The following is an 18079-nucleotide window of genomic DNA, read 5'->3' as shown; positions in this document are numbered from 1 at the left end:
ACGCAACTGGCTGAGCAAATGATGCTAATACTTTGTTTTAATAATGTTAATTTTAGAATATTAATTTTTGTTTTTGAATTTATTATAAGTATGGTTTGTTTATGTCACTTGTTTTCGAATATATTTGTAGCATTTGATAGATTATTATTATTATATCACTTGAACATTTTCAGATTTATAGCATATTATTTAATAGAATCATTGTAGTAATATGAACTCAGCTCACAATGGATCATCGCTCATAACTCTTCTCTCATTACAATGAATAGCCAGCTTTGGCTACAAATAGTAACAAACATATCAATACGTGCAATGAGCTTATATGCTACCTGGTTAAATATAGTTATGAAATGAAAATTGTTAGATTATTACAATTAGATAAAGAACACAGCTTGTCTGAATGCTCAACATCTAATAAGTGTCTTTCATAAGTCACACACAATAGAACATGAGTCATTAGAATCTTCCAGAACAGTGGGTGTGGTTAACAACAATTTAAGCATGGGGGTAGACAACTCTTAATAATACAACATCCCCCTTCAAGCTCTAAACAAGAGTACAGCCAAACATGGTTAACTCGAACTTCACGGGACCGAGCAAAAGTGTTCGAATTATCAGAGCGTTCAAGTTATCAGAGCACTGTCACAAGTCCATGTATTTACTTATTTATTAGTAGATACATGTACATATACAAACTATAATATAAATCAAAAGCACAACTGGCTTGTTTCAAATTAAATGCTTCTAATGTAAAGTTTAAAACGTTTTTATCAAAAAGTATAGAGATTTTTCCATCACTTGAGATTGGTTTGTTGTTTGAGGTGATGTTATTGCCAGGACGTTTTTTAGATTGACATTGGCAAAACTTGATCGTTGTTGAAATGCTCAAAAGAAAAGACATCAGTACATATACAAACTATAATATAAATCAGAAGCACAAATGGCTTGTTTCAAATTACATGCTTCTAATGTAAAGTTTAAAACGTTTTTATCAAAAAGTATAGAGATTTTTCTATCACTTGAGATTGGTTTGTTGTTTGAGGTGATGTTATTGCCAGGAAGTTTTTCAGATTGACATTGGCAAAACTTGATCGTTGTTGAAATGCTCAAAAGAAAATACATCAGTACATATACAAACTATAATATAAATCAGAAGCACAAATGGCTTGTTTCAAATTACATGCTTCTAATGTAAAGTTTAAAACGTTTTTATCAAAAAGTATAGAGATTTTTCTATCACTTGAGATTGGTTTGTTGTTTGAGGTGATGTTATTGCCAGGACGTTTTTCAGATTGACATTGGCAAAACTTGATCGTTGTTGAAATGCTCAAAAGAAAAGACATCTTTTTCTTTTGAGCGTTTTACCCACAATCAGTTTTGCCGATTTTTTTTTAAGTTTATGCAAAGATTACCTCACTTTACCTTACTTCTGAAGGGCGATCGCTACGCGGATGTTTGGTATAAATCTAATTTCACCAAACCTTTAGACAAGTCGTTGACAAAAATATTTTGCCGATGATGGTAATAACAACGCCTATGAACTACGAAAAGTTGAGGTTTACCTCTATGGCTTGGAATAAAGTGATTTTCTAAAGCGATAACAACCGTTTCGGTAGCCGTTGGAAAAAAACAGTTCGAGTTGGCAGTGTTGAGTTCGAGTTATCTATAGCAATTTATCATTACGTGGGAACGGACCAAAGAAACCGTTCGAGTTAACCATGTGTTCGAGCTATCCGTGGGTGAGTTATCCATGTTTGACTGTATAATGATTGCACTTACAACAAAAGTAAAATATAATAAACTGAGCGAGATATATGTAAAAACTGTTTGTTTGCCATTGAATACAAACAAATTGAATACCATCAATGATTGTCTTTGCTGTTCATGACCAGTTGCCTCAAACTTTATTGGGGACTTTTTCAATAATCTCATGAAATATACCAACTTGGAACTGATAGTATCTGCTAGTATCATATGACAGTGTATGTGTTGTAATGTGTTGGTTACTTCATGGTATCTGGTAGTATCACATGACAGTGTATGTGTTGTAATGTGTTGGTTACTTCATGGTATCTGGTAGTATCACATGACAGTGTATGTGTTGTAATGTGTTGGTTACCTCATGGTATCTCGTATTATCACATGACAGTGTATTTGTAGCAATGTATTAGTTTACCGCAATGAGCTGGTCAATCCTGACTCACACCTGGAGTTGTGCACCCATAGCACAGACACTGCCATCACTATTAATGCCTCAATAAACTGGTGGAGCAATGCTGAGGGCAGTGATGCCATCACTAATTTGGATGCATACTATGCATACATAGTTGGTGAGATTTACTATAGTTTATTTTTGTCTGCTTGTCTACAATTTTAATAAACTTCACGATTTTTGCTTAAAAAATTGCAATTTCTACTCTATAATGCAACTATTTGACTAGTGGAATAGTTTTTTGTCTTTAACCCTTTTGCTTGGAGTTTAAAGTTTTTGTTGTTGTAAAATTGCTGTCTGTCATTTTATGAATTTGTTTGCTATTTTAAGTTGTTTATCTTCGTGTTGCTTTGATAATATTCCTGTCATAGAGCTATTCACATGTTATTGCTCTATTGTAATCCCTCAAAGCTACAGATATTTCATAGAGTGATGTTTGTTTCATAGCAAAAATGTCTAGATATCATAGAGTTATTTGTGACAACTTTCTGGAACGGATTGCGTTCGAGAACCGAGGTTCCACTGTACCCTAGTTATCTAAGTTCCATAGCTTTGTTATCTTATGAAAGTGTTAAGGTCTACGCAGACTACACTGTTGTGGGCTGTTGCTTTTTTGTAGAACGAATTATTGACCAGCAGACAAGATATAATTTGGCCTCAATAGCCTACTTTCCTGCGCTAATTTCGGATGTTCTTACCAGCATCCCTGATTCTAGAGCGGGTATTGAGGACCCGCGAAGGTTTGACAGGAATGTCAATGGTATGTAAATACTAACCAAGTTGTTGATCTTCAGGCTCTCAGTAAATTAGATGTCAGTTATGCAATGTGAATATTCAAATCATGGCTTGAAAACAGTCTAAAAGTTTGTTTATTTTTGTGCCTTTTATTTTTATTTATTTTTGAATTTCATGCCTTTCGGGATTGTTTATGGCTAGAATGGCTGTTGATTGTAGCTTATTTGGTGCGCAACATTATTAGTGGACCTCCCTTTGAAACAGCTAATATTATGAATATCTTATAGCTTTCTCCAACCAGCATTGGTGGTCTGGTGGGTTTTGCAAATGTGGGTGGTCCACGATTCCTTTAAAGCACATAAATTACATAATTTTTTTATTAAATATTTCAATACATCAGAGTCTTGGCTTTCGAATGAGCCTGTATTCAATACACAAAGACTAACAGAACTATGAAAAACGGGGTGTCAAAAGTACGTCCTGCAAAAAAAACACTTGGTTCAGGTACTCAAAATGTGACGTCATAATTCTCATTTAGCCTTAGGTCGTTGATCTCTTTCGCTGTCATTGAGGCTGCGTTTTTCTGTGACAATCGGTGCTGTTGAACCCGGAGAGCTCTAATAATAAACTAAGATTCTAGATAATCAACAATGCCCGCGATCGTCCTAACGCCGACTAATACAAACACATTCTGGTTTAATTAATTATGCTTCAATAAATGTTCTGTCTTTGATAAAGGTAATGAAATCACATCGATTAAATTATGACCTGCGGTTGCGTGTCCCTTGAACTAAATGTCAATCAGATCACGCAATGCTTGAAATTAATTAGTCTCAGTCGTCACCCTCAACATCACATTAAAAATAAAGAGCTAGTACATAATATCATTGGGAAAATATAGTATATTTCTTGGAGTCTGAGGTACTTATCATAGAAATAATATGTACATGGAGAACTAATGACACTGATTCCTTTGTCATCTTCATTGGTTCTCCGGAGTTGTCCTACCTTCGCCTGCTCAACTAGACAAGAAGGTTTGATGATAGCAAGGGGAAATTGCATTTTGTTGGCTACTTCAAGCAATACACTCGTCTTGCATGAATGTGTGTGTGCTTGCATTATTGCCATAAATCTGTTTGCGCGAACTCGATGGGTTTTCATCCTTGCCATACGAATCTCGATGGGTTTTCATCCTTGCCATACGAATCTCGATGGGTTTTCATCCTTGCCATACGAATCTCGATGGGTTTTCATCCTTGCCATACGAATCTCGATGGGTTTTCATCCTTGCCATACGAATCTCGATGGGTTTTCATCCTTGCCATATGAATCTCGATGGGTTTTCATCCTTGCCATACGAATCTCGATGGGTTTTCATCCTTGCCATACGAATCTCGATGGGTTTTCATCCTTGCCATATGAATCTCGATGGGTTTTCATCCTTGCCATACGAATCTCGATGGGTTTTCATCCTTGCCATACGAATCTCGATGGGTTTTCATCCTTGCCATATGAATCTCGATGGGTTTTCATCCTTGCCATACGAATCTCGATGGGTTTTCATCCTTGCCATACGAATCTCGATGGGTTTTCATCCTTGCCATACGAATCTCGATGGGTTTTCATCCTTGCCATACGAATCTCGATGGGTTTTCATCCTTGCCATACGAATCTCGATGGGTTTTCATCCTTGCCATACGAATCTCGATGGGTTTTCATCCTTGCCATACGAATCTCGATGGGTTTTCATCCTTGCCATACGAATCTCGATGGGTTTTCATCCTTGCCATACGAATCTCGATGGGTTTTCATCCTTGCCATATGAATCTCGATGGGTTTTCATCCTTGCCATACGAATCTCGATGGGTTTTCATCCTTGCCATACGAATCTCGATGGGTTTTCATCCTTGCCATATGAATCTCGATGGGTTTTCATCCTTGCCATACGAATCTCGATGGGTTTTCATCCTTGCCATACGAATCTCGATGGGTTTTCATCCTTGCCATATGAATCTCGATGGGTTTTCATCCTTGCCATACGAATCTCGATGGGTTTTCATCCTTGCCATACGAATCTTATTTTGCCATACGAAGTCAACAAAATATTTTGCTCTAAGTTGAAATTTGGCAGTTGGTATGCTTAATATGTTGAAATAACAAAGATGTCGGTATGCTGTCTGCTGAAAACCTTCTCACAACGCCCAAAAGAGATACGATGATTGATTTCTCTCGGTTCAGCATTACTCGTGTGAAAAACATCGTTTTTCCTTTGAAACCTGTAGCAAAGTTGGAGTTGCAAGGTTCAGACAACTTTCTTTAGCCTGCTCCTTTAGCCTGCTAACCAAAATCCACTTCATTACATATTAATGCTGAATTAGGTTGAAAAAGGTTTTGATGGGGTCGACTAAAAGCTATAGTGAAAATGAAGCTGGAAACCGATAAGTAATGAAACTTTAGACGATGAAAAAGTTGAAGTTCAGCGACATAGTTAAAAATGCAGCTTTAAACTAAGCTTTAAGTATGTGTTTATTAAGCTAAATTCATTCAAGTTACAATTTTATGTTATAAATTTGTCTCGAAGGTTAGAACTCCCTACTGCACGTACTGCTGCACATACGTTGTACATTGTACATTGTAATGTTACATTTTGTTGCAGTCATTACCACTAAATACACTAAAGTTACTGTAGGTAACTATAGTTACTAAGGTTAATATACTATTTTATTACTAATTTTTAATATGTGCAGTAGTTATATTAAAATTTTGATGATTTTTACCAGGGTATGTTTGCATTATATAATTACTATGGTTTTCTATGCTCCTCTATACGGCATTTTCGCTATATGATGCCAACTCTGGAATGGATTAGAATTGTTTGGCAAGGGCGCACTGCATACCCCTCACTGTATACCCCTTACTGTATCCCCCTCATTGTATACCCCTTACTGTATCCCCCTCATTGTATACCCCTTACTGTATCCCCCTCATTGCATACCCCTTACTGTATACCCCTCACTGTATACCCCTCACTGTATACCCCTCACTGTATACCCCTCACTGTATACCATTCACTGTATACCACTCACTGTATACCCCTCACTGTATACCACTCACTGTATACCACTCACTGTATACCACTCACTGTATACCCCTCACTGTATACCACTCACTGTATACCACTCACTGTATACCACTCACTGTATACCACTCACTGTATACCACTCACTGTATATCCCTCATTGCATGCTTTTTCATCTGAATGCTTTAATGCTTCGAATGTTGTTAAGCGTGACAAGACCACGTCGCTAATTATTTACCTATGGTGTAGAATTCCTCATTTTTAGCAAAGTTCCAGAGTTCTTCTGCATAATGCAAATGTTCATTGAAACACGCATGTCGCACAGTAATGCAATGTACACACAACTCCAAAATTGCATCATGCGCGTGATGGAAACAGTGCATGTGTTACCTATGCTGTCTCATACTATATTGTAGGCATTCGACATCTCGGAGGTCAGATGAAAGCAGACTTCACTACAATACCTAACACAGAATATGTTGTAGACTCTGATATAATCATTGCTCCTACAAAGGAGTTCAAGTTATCCCCAGGTATGTAGTAGGCTAGAGCGCAGGCCAATAAATCCGAACGGCAAGATAGTCAATTTGTTTCAAACTTGCTGTGCCATTGGTCTGTTTCAAGTTTTATTTATCTGTTTAACTTATATCTTTATGCCTGTTGTTCACATTATTTAAGCATGCATTTATAACATCTTTATACAGTGTGTTTATTTGTAATGCATCCATTTGTAATGCATCCATTTGTAATGCATCTATTTGTAATGCATCCATTTGTAATACATCCATTTGTAGTACATCCATTTGTAATGCATCCATTTGTAATGCATCCATTTGTAATGCATCCATTTGTAATGCATCCATTTGTAATGCATCCATTTGTAATGCATCCATTTGTAATACATCCATTTGTAGTACATCCATTTGTAATGCATCCATTTGTAATGCATCCATTTGTAATGCATCCATTTGTAATGCATCCATTTGTAATGCATCCATTTGTAATGCGTCCATTTGTAATGCATCCATTTGTAATGCATCCATTTGTAATGCATCCATTTGTAATGCATCCATTTGTAATGCATCCATTTGTAATACATCCATTTGTAGTACATCCATTTGTAATGCATCCATTTGTAATGCATCCATTTGTAATGCATCCATTTGTGATGCATCCATTTGTAACGCATCCATTTGTAACGCATCCATTTGTAACGCATCCATTTGTAACGCATCCATTTGTAACGCATCCATTTGTTGTTTTGCTTTTCTATTTTCAGTTTAATTCTCTTGCATCATATTGTAAGATTAGTATTCATACGAGTCTACTGATTGACTATGTATTTATTAGCTCAGTTGTGTCTCTCTTAGATCATGTACGATGTCATCATGTTTATGTAGTCTACCATCCACTCCGTGTATATCATATTTTTAATGTATCAAATTTTTCCTCTAACAATTGTCCGCGAAGGTTGGTATATATATACATGACCTCAGCCAACAGAATCATAGCAAAACCTTGTAAATTTTTCTTCAATGTATACACAAGATTGGAATTTTCAAGGGGATTGTTTCTTTGCGAGGCTAACAATGATTGAAAGTAGAAGAACAAAGTTGTATTTATTTGCGATTGATTTTGTGTTTTGCGTATCTGTACATAACATAAGCATTCTTAGACACCCGTTTGCTTTGACATTACGATAATGTTGGTCATATTGAACGTTTTATTGCAGGCACAGTGTTGCAATTCGATAACACAGTAGGGATCCTTGTACGAGGTAAGATATATGCTGTGGGGAGCAAAGAGCAGCCTATCATATTGAAAAGAAGAGAAGAGTTTAATCCTTACGCTAATATCTCCTGGATGAGGTTCTCAGGCGGAGAGGATGCTCTGGAGGGAGTACTCGAGCTCAATATCACTGGCCAATGGTCAACTGTTTGCAATAAGGTAATTCGCTGATTATTTCTGACGAATTGTAATATGATTGGCTGGTTGTTTAAAGAGAAATAAAGCTGCTTGTTTATTTCCTGCACTAAGGTAAATGTGCTCCCGGAAGTTCCAAGTTAGTATGAAGATTCACTCACTGTTTATCAAAACCGGTGAAATTTGATAGACAGATGAAATGAAAATCAATATTATCGCAGATTTATAGCATAAGCAGACTATATTTCTAAATATTGCTAATTTCTTTGAACTAAAATATATATGTTTAACGAAAATAGGACGACGCACAACCTTTTCTGCATTAGCTCTGCTATTGTCCTGCCTCTCTATTACTAATTGTGGCTGTTAACAGATTAAGGGTGCTGTTAGATTCCACCACCTACGCCTCTGTTGTTGACAGAAATCTCCAATATTAAGGGTGATGTTAGATTCCTCCACCTACGCCTCTGTTGTTGACAGAGATCTCCAATATTAAGGGTGCTGTTGGGTTCCACCACCTACGCCTTTGTTGTTGACAGAGATCTCCAATATTAAGGGTGCTGTTAGATTCCACCACCTGCGCCTCTGTTGTTGACAGAGATCTCCAATATTAAAGGTGCTATTAGATTCCACCACCTGCGCCTCTGTTGTTGACAGAGATCTCCAATATTAAGGGTGCTATTAGATTCCTCCATCTACGCCTCTGTTGTTGACAGAGATCTCCAATATTAAGGGTGCTGTTAGATTCCTCCATCTACGCCTCTGTTGTTGACAGAGATCTCCAATATTAAGGGTGCTGTTAGATTCCACCACCTGCGCCTCTGTTGTTGACATAGATCTCCAATATTAAGGGTGCTGTTAGATTCCTCCACCTATGCCTCTGTTGTTGACGGAGATCTCCAATATTAAGGGTGCTGTTGGATTCCTCCACCTACGCCTTTGTTGTTGACAGAGATCTCCAATATTAAGGGTGCTGTTAGATTCCACCACCTGCGCCTCTGTTGTTGACGGAGATCTCCAATATTAAGGGTGCTGTTGGATTCCTCCACCTACGCCTCTGTTGTTGACAGAGATCTCCAATATTAAGGGTGCTGTTAGATTCCACCACCTGCGCCTCTGTTGTTGACGGAGATCTCCAATATTAAGGGTGCTGTTAGATTTCTCCATCTACGCCTCTGTTGTTGACAGAGATCTCCAATATTAAGGGTGCTGTTAGATTCCACCACCTGCGCCTCTGTTGTTGACAGAGATCTCCATTATTAAGGGTGCTGTTAGATTCCTCCACCTACGCCTCTGTTGTTGACGGAGATCTCCATTATTAAGGGTGCTGTTAGATTCCACCACTTGCGCTTCTGTTGTTGACAGAGATCTCCAATTAAGGTATCTCAAACATTCTTGGTTATGAGGTTCTCATTTGTGGCCCAAACTTTTCTTTTACCATTTCTTTTCATGAACCTTTTGCATCCAAGTCTGAATTTGGCAGCTTATCAGCCGATATTTTGAATGGCTCTCTTGTCAAGTCCAAATCATTCTCACTGACTTGTGGAAAATATTCTTTAAATTTAATTCTCAAAATTGTCATCTAGTCCAAAATCTCATCTGTGACGACATCTGGCACTGGGTTAAATTGTGGCTTTAAAGAAGATTCTGTGTCAATTCACACATGACAATATGACCATTGTTGATCTTCCACTTCAATGAGCCACTCAACTTCACAATGTCTCTGTTTCTGCCTTGCTTTTGTGAGTGTAATCTCTTCAGGTGTTCAAATATGTCGGCTGAATAAGCAAGATTTATTATTCATTCTTTGTTGTCAAGCAATGACAAGTATTCGGTTTTGCCCTGCTCCCCCAAAACAACCATACTTTTTCTCTGAGCTCAAAAAGGGAATGTATTACATTACCTCGAGACTTCCATCTCACATTTGCATGATGCAACAGGACGAGGCGATCTGCATCAAGATCCTAGTACAGTTCTTAAAAGAGCTGTGAATTGAGTGCGCCACTCCTACTTGAGTTCGTGCTTTGTATTCCCGGTCTAATACAGCTTGCATGGATTCTCGAAGAGTTTTTGAAGGCAATGCATGATAATTAATCATATAGCGGACCCCTTTACTATCTGGTGGCAGTCTTTTTACCAATGCTTGCAAACTGACATTAATCCAAGCAGCGCAGGGGCCCCATCTGGCCAACAAACACCAACACTTTTTAAATTCATGCCTTTTAAAAAATTTCGGGGCGTTTATTCATTATTAACAGTTATCCCACGGCCAAACACGAACAAAGCGATTGTTCGGGAGATTTATGATAAATGCACATGTGCACACAACTCCCGAAAAATTATCCATTAACTACGTGACCAAACCCTTGTACCGAAATCTCTTCAACAAATTCAACCATTTTTGTGTAGAGTCGTTCAAGTATAATAATGATACAAAACACATAGAAACCTATTTAAATATGTTACCAAGTCTTTGAAAGGTTACCGCAATATCCTAAAACTAACCCATCTGATTGGATGAAACATAAATAGACAGATTAGTTTGGCCTAAATACGAAATATAAACTTGAGAAGCCTTTTTTAATCAAAATTAAGACGGACCAACGAACGCCAATAAGGCTGTGCGACAGATAGTATAACCATTAAGACGTCCAAATTTCACGAGAAAAACGTGCACTCTTCACCAGTCTATGGCATTGTTTAATCTCCGAAGGTTTCTGTAATTACCTTAGAAGTACTGAAAAGTGATCGTTTATTTTTTGCCGATTTTATTATTCGAGTTGATTATTTAATTTTATAAAAAAATTATTATAATATTCAATTATAAGAATAATCATTACAATTTACAACATCGAAGTATTTAATGATTGCATTGTCTAATTGCCGAAGGTTTCTTTAAAGCCTTTCCATATGATAGCGCAATGATCGTGCGCGGCCCAGTGATCGTGCGCAATGCATTTCTTGGGCTGCGATGTAGTGTTTCCATAGCGCGCGTAGGCGCCATGCTTGCATTAGACAAGGTGGGTGGTTTCCTTACTTTTTTGTACGGTAGACCGATTTCTTCGGAAAACAGCCCTCCGTTGCGACCTTGCGATGTCATAGGAAAACCAGACTTACTTTTTCGTTTGGGAGTCTGATTTTTTCGGAAAACCCCGCTCTCCGTTTGACTTGTGGAATATGTTGATAAGGTCGAGCGGTGTATTGTGGGATATATCATCGCGCGCACCCGTCGCAAGAATCCATTCTGTTGAATTTCTGCGATCAGCGTACGCACGTCGCGCTATCGTCGTGCGTTGACGTTTCCACATCACAGCTGGCCGACGCACAACGTCGTGCGCTTTGTTGCGCGCCTTGCGCTGTCATATGGAAACCAGGCTTAATTAACGTAGACCGTTTGAGGCGTAGATCGATTTACTGGTACGAAAATGTGGTACACAGTTTATCAGCCAGTTTTTTTTGTCCAATTACCAAAGGTTTAATTAAATTATCTGGAACATTAGCCAGATTTCTTTACATCTTATCCACAAGCTAGGGTCGAACTACAATGCCCCTTTGTGACAAGAATATTTATTTATTTTACTCCAGTTTGCAGAAAACTTCCAGGCGCATTAATGCTAATGCTTGCTTTCTGTTACATATCGCTGTCAAAACCATTCTACAATCAACACAACCAACTTTCAATTTTCCAACACAACTTTCAAACTGTGTATATTACACGACAGCTTGCCATTTTACTTTTAGTATTGTATTTCAGAGATACAATAAACATATTTCATTATTGCTGTTGTTAGTTAATTTACGTACAGTAGGTTAGGCTTACAGCTTGAATTAATATTTATTTCATTGTTGTAAAACATAGGTTTGAGATAGTAGTAGATTAGTTCTGATTTTTATACAACTTTTTGTTTTGCATAATTGACCTTTTGAATTTCATTTCAAAACAACTTGATAACTACCATGGACGTACAGCCTCCCAGAACACCATGTCGTCGCAGTGGCCGACCACGCGTCTCCCAATTATTACAGAGGAGGAGAAATAGGTCCTCACAACAACCATCAACATCAAATGCTAATGTTCAACAGCATGCTACTCAAAATAATAATAACAACTCATCTGATTCAGAGAATTCTTTAGTAGATGTTGTAGGCGAAGCCTACAACATCTAACTAAAGAATTCTACTTTTGTAGAATTCTGACCTTTTGTAACTACTTTTTCAACAACCAGCAGTACCCTTTATTTTTGCCATTATCACTTTGCTCCGGGGCTGCATGACAGGGGAATTTCTAGTATATAATAGCTATATGTAACAGCTATATATAACAGCTATATATAACAGTTATATATAACAGCTATATGTAACAGCTATATATAACAACTATATATAACAGTTATATATAATAGCTATATGTAACAGCTATATATAACAGTTATATATAATAGCTATATATAACAGCTATATATAACATTCTAGCAACAGTAAGAACAAGGCTCGTGGCATATTCTATAAATTATTTTAGGGAGAGCATAACTCTTGATATTCAAACAGTAAACCATATCTGCTGTCAACAGCAGTTCTCAGCAATCAGTCCATTGGTAGAATGCCATGTGACTATCAGAGGCCTCTTACAGGGTTTATATGGTCAACATTGAGTGCTATTCAATTGTTTCTTTCTGAATGAATGATGATATCTACACGCAGCTGGCTAATAACAAGTAATTGTAGACTCTCTTAGTTGGTTCATCTCCATAGTTTAAAGGATGCTTTACTCAACTACACCTAGCTTCAATCAGTGACAGTACTTGTTAATTCATCCGCCGCCATCTCATGCCGTACGTTACAATCCGACCTTTTGACCCACGTTTAAGAACAAAATCATGTCACACAATGAAGTTGATAGATGAAATAGATTAAATTTTTGGTTACTTTCACTTCTCTCATGTCAACGCTTACATTCATAGCATTACTTGAATATTTCATTGGCATCTCTCTCTTAGGGTTGGACCATGAGAGAAGCCTCAGTCGTTTGTCAGCAGTTCGGCTACACTTTACAACCCAACTCATGGACCATGAAGCGTCCGGCAGGTTATAATGAAGATCAGCCTATTCTGTACAACTATGTGAGGTAAGTGTCACATATCCTCTGTCCCGTACGACTATGTGAGGTAAGTGTCACATATCCTCTGTCCTCTACGACTATGTGAGGTAAGTGTCACATATCCTCTGTCCCGTACGACTATGTGAGGTAAGTGTCACATATCCTCTGTCCTCTACGACTATGTGAGGTAAGTGTCACATATCCTCTGTCCCGTACGACTATGTGAGGTAAGTGTCACATATCCTCTGTCCTCTACGACTATGTGAGGTAAGTGTCACATATCCTCTGTCCCGTACAACTATGTGAGGTAAGTGTCACATATCCTCTGTCCTGTACAACTATGTGAGGTAAGTGTCACATATCCTCTGTCCTGTACGACTATGTGAGGTAAGTGTCACATATTCTCTGTCCTGTACGACTATGTGAGTTAAGTGTCACATATCCTCTGTCCTGTACAACTATGTGAGGTAAGTGTCACATATTCTGTACAATAGAATAAATAATAAGAAAATAAGGATAAGAAAATCTGTGACTCATTTGCCAAACACTTGGCAGACATTTTCTTATTGAATTAATGTGGCAGAATATGTCAGAAGCAGTTGCTGATCAGTAATTAATATAATTAATGAAAACATACTAAAAATACTAAAAGTTGTCTTCTCATTCATAATAATTGACACAAATAAAAGAGCAAACAAGTCTTTGTGTCATTGAGTGTATTTTAAAGATTTTATTTGATAAAGAATCTAACACACATGAATATTTGTTTGAACAAATATTCATGCAATTTTAAGAACCACATAACTCATCAGCCACCAATTCTCACTTTGCAAACAGCTAGTAACTCTTGTAACCAGAATGGATGCAGCGCTATGAGTGTTGTTTTTTTTGTCAAATCATTCGGCTTCATTTAGTGAGAGAAAGCACATTCGCAGAGCTAATTCAGAAAAGGTTTTGTGTCTTCCTATTTTTGTTATACTTTTCGTTATTTTCGTTCAAAGGAATTAATAATATTGTCTCTAATAATATTGAGGTCATTTCATCTGTTGAGAGAAAATAACTCTTATGTTGAATAAAAGCTCACTTCTTCTGACAGAATGAAAACATCTGCTTGTTTAATAGTTGCCTGCACTCGGACACTGATATAATCAACTGCGTCCATGACAAGGAGTCAGAGTTTAATGACTGCACACATGAGGATGATGTGGCCATGAGGTGCATTCCTCCTACCTGGGCAGGTTAGTTACTAGCTTAATTCAATAATAAGATTTTTTCTAAGCAAAAGTTTCAACTCTAAATCTTCCCAGGTCAAGGTCATCACAATAGCTCATTAATAAATTTGGCTTTCAGCTGCAACGTGCAATTACATTGAGTAGATGGTAGGGACTCTCCTTATGGCAGAGCATGCAGTTGTATCAACAGTATTGGATAGCACGCCCATCACAGAGAAACCTTTGCAGGCGTATTTATGACATCTGCACCCAACACTAAGACTTCATGATAGAGAGACCTTTGCAGGTGTATTTATTACATCTGCACCCAACAGTAAGACTTAGTGATAGAGAGACCTTTGCAGGTGTATTTATGACATTTGCACCCAACACTAAGACTTAATGTCAGAGAGACCTTTGCAGGTGTATTTATTACATCTGCACCCAACACTAAGGCTTAATGATAGAGAGACCTTTGCAGGTGTATTTATGACATCTGCACCCAACACTAAGGCTTTATGATAGAGAGACCTTTGCAGGTGTATTTATGACATCTGCACCCAACACTAAGGCTTAATGTCAGAGAGACCTTTGTGGGTGTATTTATTACATCTGTACCCAACACTAAGACTTAATGGCAAAGAGACCTTTGCAGGTGTATTTATGACATCTGCACCCAACACTAAGACTTAATGTCAGAGAGACCTTTGCAGGTGTATTTGTGACATCTGCACCCAACACTAAGGCTTAATGATAGAGAGACCTTTGCAGGTGTATTTATGACATATGCACCCAACACTAAGGCTTAATGTCAGAGAGACCTTTGCAGGCGTATTTATGACAACTGCACCAAACACTAAGACTTAATGGCAGAGAGACCTTTGCAGGTGTATTTGTGACATCTGCACCCATCACTAGGGCTTAATGGCAGAGAGACCTTTGCAGGTGTATTTATGACATCTGCACCCAACACTAAGGCTTAATGATAGAGAGACCTTTGCAGGTGTATTTATGACATCTGCACCCAACACTAAGACTTAATGGCAGAGAGACCTTTGCAGGTGTATTTGTGACATCTGCACCCAACACTAAGGCTTTATGATAGAGAGACCTTTGCAGGTGTATTTATGACATCTGCACCCAACACTAAGACTTAATGGCAGAGAGACCTTTGCAGGTGTATTTATGACATCTGCACCCAACACTAAGGCTTAATGATAGAGAGACCTTTGCAGGTGTATTTATGACATCTGCATCCAACACTAAGACTTAATGGCAGAGAGACCTTTGCGGGTGTATTTATGACATCTGCATGCATAATTTGTCAGATGCATGCAAGAGTCTCCTGCCACAGTTTACTATCTGCATAAAACAGTTTTTAGGGTATTCAAGGAAATGCAAAAAAATTCAAATACAGCGCACCCCCGAGTTACGATTACCCTGTCATACAGTTTTTTCGCCTTGCGACGTGAAGCACAATGTTTTTTCGCCCCTGCCAAACGACATTTTTTCACTATGCGACATCAACAAAGTTTTTCTTAAAATTCAAATTTGATAATTGGTGTGCTAATTATGTCGGAATAACAAAGATACTGTAATGCTATTCACCAAAATCTCTCCCGCAATGCCTGAAAGATATATTCTGTTCACTCATTCTCTCTCCTCTCTATCCTCTCTCTCCTCTCATAAGTTATAGTGAAAAGGAAACTGGAAACAGATAGGGAATGAAATTTTAGGCGATTACACAATTGAAGGTTAGTTCAGCAAATACATGTTAAAAATTAGCTTTAAGTATGTGATTAGTAAGATAAATTTATTAAGTTATATTCAATGTTCATGTTATACGTCTGTCTCAAAGGTAAGAGATGCCTATGGTACATACTGCACGTACTACATAGTAATTTTACATTTTGCCGCAAATCATAACCACTAATTCACTAAAGTTATTCTAGGCAACTATAGTTACTAAGGTTAACATACTATTTTGTTACCAAGTTTTAATATGTTCAGTATGTATATAATTTTTGACATTTTTTACCAGGGGGTGTTTGCGTTAGATAATTGCTATGGGTTTCTATACCCCTTTATACGACATTTTTGCCTTACGATGCCAAGACCGGAGCGAATTAATGTCGTATGGCGTTAAATTAGCAAAGATAATTTAGGTCCGGCAACAGGGACATCATATGGTGTCGTCAACATTATTGCTCAAATAGCTCAGGAAAGTTGAACCCCGCCTAACTTTTTTGTTTGCACTACTCGACAGGCGCATGTCTGTTAGGCAAATAATTCACACTGAAGTCTCATCAACTTCCTGCAGGTTCTGTGCGTCTACTCGGTCTACTCACTTTATTCTATTTAGTTCTTTGCTCTCTTGTCATATGTTATTTATAGATTATACACTTGCTCTCGGCCTCTGTTTACTGTTATTCATAGATTATACACTTGCTCTCGCCCTCTGTTTACTGTTATTCATAGATTATACGCTTGCTCTCACCCTCTGTTTACTGTTATTTATAGATTATACACTTGCTTCCGGCCTCTTTTTACTGTTTTTTTTATAGATTATACACTTGTTCTCGCCCTCTTTTCACTGTTATTTATAGATTATACACTTGCTTTCGCCCTCTGTTTACTGTTATTTATAGATTATACATTTGCTCTCGCCCTCTTTTTACTGTTTTTTATAGATTATACACTTGCTCTCGCCCTCTTTTTACTGTTATTTAAACTTGATTGGGTGGCATTTGAGACCTGCTGCACAGCCACACACTCGCCAACTTGCCATTGAGAAACAGTTTTTCCTTCCTGCCAGTATCTGATGCAACTACCTCAAAGTATAAGTCTGTTTGAATATTTAACTGTGGCATATTCAACCTAGCAATGCTTGTCGTTACATTGTGGTAACAGTTCATAATTGTATAGAATCAAAATTTCCCACAGTCGAGTCTTATATGTCAACCTTTGGTGCATCATTGAAACTCCAAGATTAGCCAATTTTTTACTCAGTAATTTCAACTGAATCCACTGAGCACTTATGAAATGTTTTACCAGGTTGAAGGTAAAATTTTAATGATTTGCGCTAGAGCTTGCATGTAGGGCCATAGCTGATATAAGCACTGTGTAGGTAATTAGGCAGCGTTGAAATATCTAAGCATGTCTTTTTTATCATTTTTTTAACCTAACCTCTATTCACTATGTTCATACTTTTTATCAGTAGATCATTTGAGCAGTGTTCAGGGTGAGTTAGATTCAATAAAGGTCGAATGATCATTGTTCATAGGGAGTCAGATTTAATGGAAGTTGAATGATCACTGCTTAGAGTGAGTCAGATTTAATGGAGGTTGAATAATCATTGTTTAGAGTGAGTCAAATTTAGGGGAGGTTGAATAATCACTGTTCAGAGGGAGTCAGATTTAGTGGAGGTTAAATGGTCACTGATTAGAGTGAGTCAGACTTAGTGGAGGTTGAATGATTATTGTTTAGAGTGAGTCAGACTTAGTGGAGGTTGAATGGTCACTGATTAGAGTGAGTCAGACTTAGTGGAGGTTGAATGATCATTGTTCAGAGGGAGTCAGATTTAGTGGAGGTTAAATGGTCACTGATTAGAGTGAGTCAGACTTAGTGGAGGTTGAATGATTATTGTTTAGAGTGAGTCAGATTTAATGGAGGTTGAATAATCACTGTTTAGAGGGAGTCAGATTTAATGGAGTTTTTGTCAGGAAGTCAGTGTTGAATTTGAGATCATGCAGGAAAACCATTCAAGCCAAATCTAGTAGAAGAGCATCAAATTTGATTATGTGTTGAACGTGGTCAGCAGT

The 18079-nt window shown here is 37.6% G+C and overlaps 1 protein-coding gene across 1 annotated transcript in view; it reads left to right on the top strand.

Moving 5' to 3' along the window:
* LOC137397289 (protein bark beetle-like) overlaps nt 1–18079 on the top strand; it is a 163939-nt gene that overhangs the window by 59735 nt on the left and 86125 nt on the right. The window contains 6 exon segments of the mRNA XM_068083579.1: nt 2161–2330; nt 2832–2972; nt 6443–6559; nt 7759–7973; nt 12947–13074; nt 14170–14285. Of these exon segments, the coding sequence (XP_067939680.1) occupies nt 2161–2330; nt 2832–2972; nt 6443–6559; nt 7759–7973; nt 12947–13074; nt 14170–14285 (887 nt within the window).

This window comes from Watersipora subatra, chromosome 5 (assembly GCF_963576615.1).
Source record: "Watersipora subatra chromosome 5, tzWatSuba1.1, whole genome shotgun sequence".
In the NCBI taxonomy this organism is placed as follows: Eukaryota; Metazoa; Bryozoa; class Gymnolaemata; order Cheilostomatida; family Watersiporidae; genus Watersipora; species Watersipora subatra.
The sequence above is the reverse complement of the archived record's forward strand: the minus strand, read 5'-3'. Positions and strand labels throughout refer to the sequence as shown.